Genomic DNA, 2,616 nt, shown 5'->3' with positions numbered 1-2,616 from the left:
TGTGTCTAAGATGCATGGTGGGATGAAACTTGTTGATGTCACGGTGTAGTTTTATCAGTGACTCCTCGCCATGGGTCCAGAGGAAGAAAATGTTGTCAATGTACCTGGTGTACAATTTTGGTTGGAGATCCTGCATAGAGAAGAAGTCTTGTTCGAACCTGTGCATAAAAATGTTGTCATATTGGGGTGCACATTTGGTCCCAATGGCTGTTCCATGTGTCTGTATGAAGAATTGGTTGTCAAAGGTGAAGATGTTATGATCGAGCATAAAGCGGATGAGTTGTAGGATGGTATTTGGAGATTGGCAGTTGTTGGTGCTGAGTACTAAGGCTGTTGCCACGATGCCATCATTGCGGGGGATGCTGGTGTAGAGTGCTGAAACGTCCATTGTTTGACGGGTCCATGGATGCTGAGTTTCTGTAAGAAATCTGTAGTGTCGTGACAGAAGCTGGAGATCCACTGTACAATAGGTTTCAAGATGCCTTCCACACAGCCAGAGAGATTCTCACATAGGGTCCCATTGCCCGACACATCACCTGTAATGTGTCATGAACTCAAGGTCCCAGTTGAGGCCCTCCGTATGGGTACCGAATTTAGCTATCAGCCTCTGCTCGACCACGTTTCCACCTTGGACCTGAAGTCCACCTTGGTGGATGGTCACCCGAAGGTCCAAGGACGAATGTCCTGGGCCACTGAAGTGTTCTCCAACTGGGAGGGAACACTCCTGTTCTGATGTGTTGGCGTTCTGGTGTGTTGGCTTTGTGTACCTTTGGAAGGCAGTAGAAGTCACCTACACAAGACGTACGTGGGATGAGGGCGCGTGGGGAACGCTGAAGGACTGGATCCAAAGTTCTGATCAGTGTGTTTAATTCATGGGTGTGTTCTTTGGTCGGATCAGCTGGTAGTTGCCTGTAGTGTTCCTGGTTGTTCAGTTGTTGGTACACTTCCTTGCAGTGATCTGTTCTATTCTGAATGACAATGGCTCCTCCTTTACCTGCTGCTTTGATGACAATGTTGAGATTGGTTTTGAGAGCCTGGATGGCATTGCATTCTGAACCGGTGATGTTTTGCTCTACCTTTTGGTATGGCTGATGAATCTTGCATTTATATATTTCCTGACGGTTTGAGCATACATGTCAATCCCAGGGCAGCGGCCCTCTGGTGGGATTCAAGTTGACACCTTCTTTGGTCGCTCCTCTACAGATCTCTGTGATGACTGTTTGAGTTCATCAGTGGGCTCATTGGGATCACTGCTGGCACCTTGAAAGAATTCCCAGAGTCTCATTCATCTGATGAACTCCTCCGTGTCTACTGCCAAAACCAACGGGTTCATTTTGGCAGTGGGGCAGAAGTTGAGACCCCTACTCATGACTTCAATCTCTTCCGGTCTAAGGGTGTGGTCCGATAAGTTGATAATAGACTTCCCCGCAGTGATTATGTTGTTGACTGTGGTTCCAGGGTGGGCTTTGCTATTACTGGTGAGAATCCAGTTTTTTGATCTTGGCGTGCACGTATGTGGTGTAGTTTTGTCGCCTTGTCTGACAATGTTGGGGAGAAAAGGTTCAGTCCCAGATACAGTTGGTGCTGGAGTGAGCTGAAGGTGGAGCTGGATGATCAAAGCCATTCCCCTGCTCTGTCTGTCACTCAGTTTGCTCTCCGGACCCGCCTCTCACTCTCTGTCAGCTCTTTCTCAGCCAGGTCGGGCCGGGCTGCATAAAAAAGGAAGGGGAGGCAGCTCGGCTCTCATTCAGCAGCGATTGGAGTGACGAAGCGTGATGTCGGGAAGAGGCAAAGGAGGCAAAGGCCTGGGAAAAGGCGGAGCAAAGCGGCACCGCAAAGTGCTCCGTGATAACATCCAGGGCATCACCAAACCAGCCATCCGGCGCCTGGCTCGCCGTGGCGGGGTCAAGCGCATCTCGGGCTTGATCTACGAGGAGACCCGCGGGGTGCTGAAGGTTTTCCTGGAGAATGTGATCAGGGATGCGGTCACCTACACTGAGCACGCCAAGCGCAAAACAGTCACCGCCATGGATGTGGTGTACGCTCTGAAACGCCAGGGCCGCACTCTCTATGGATTCGGCGGCTGAGGATAAAGCGACACTTTTCCAGCGAACCCAAAGGCTCTTTTCAGAGCCACCCAAACCCTCCGATAGAGAGCGGAGACCTGAGGATGGGGAAGGCAGCTCATACGGAGAATCGAGTGTAGTGTTGCCGGTTATTTCATATATCGTAATTTTTAAATTATTTCCGTTCCGAAAATGTACTAATACCGTGTTCTGCGGTACGGCAGAGAGCATTCGGAGTGGACGGTTCACTTTGTTGCTGTTTTCCGTGGCGAATGATTTTAAAATTGCAAGTATTCCTACAGTGTAGATAAGAGGCTATTCGGCCAATCGATACTCTACTGTGCAATCTGGTTATTCCATCTAAAGAATCGCATCGTAACTTTGTAATAGTAGGATGTAGCAGCAGCATGAGGCCATTCTGCCCGTCCAGCTTGTTCTGCTATTCGATCATGGCTGATATTTCTCAAATTTCCCGTAACCTTCGATACTCTTATTTTCATGAATACCTGTCCATCTCAGTAATGATATTATTGTGTACTTGGCTGTCCAT

The 2,616-nt window shown here is 49.0% G+C and overlaps 1 protein-coding gene across 1 annotated transcript; it reads left to right on the top strand.

Moving 5' to 3' along the window:
• The first annotated feature begins 1,751 nt into the window (after positions 1-1,751).
• Positions 1,752-2,223, top strand: LOC122548159 (histone H4). The gene has a single exon (XM_043686714.1). The coding sequence runs from the start codon at positions 1,776-1,778 to the stop codon at positions 2,085-2,087; it is 312 nt and encodes a 103-aa protein (XP_043542649.1). The 5' UTR covers positions 1,752-1,775; the 3' UTR covers positions 2,088-2,223.
• The last annotated feature ends 393 nt before the right edge of the window (positions 2,224-2,616 follow it).

This window comes from Chiloscyllium plagiosum, unplaced genomic scaffold, assembly GCF_004010195.1.
Source record: "Chiloscyllium plagiosum isolate BGI_BamShark_2017 unplaced genomic scaffold, ASM401019v2 scaf_77, whole genome shotgun sequence".
Lineage (NCBI taxonomy): Eukaryota > Metazoa > Chordata > Chondrichthyes > Orectolobiformes > Hemiscylliidae > Chiloscyllium > Chiloscyllium plagiosum.
The sequence above is the reverse complement of the archived record's forward strand: the minus strand, read 5'-3'. Positions and strand labels throughout refer to the sequence as shown.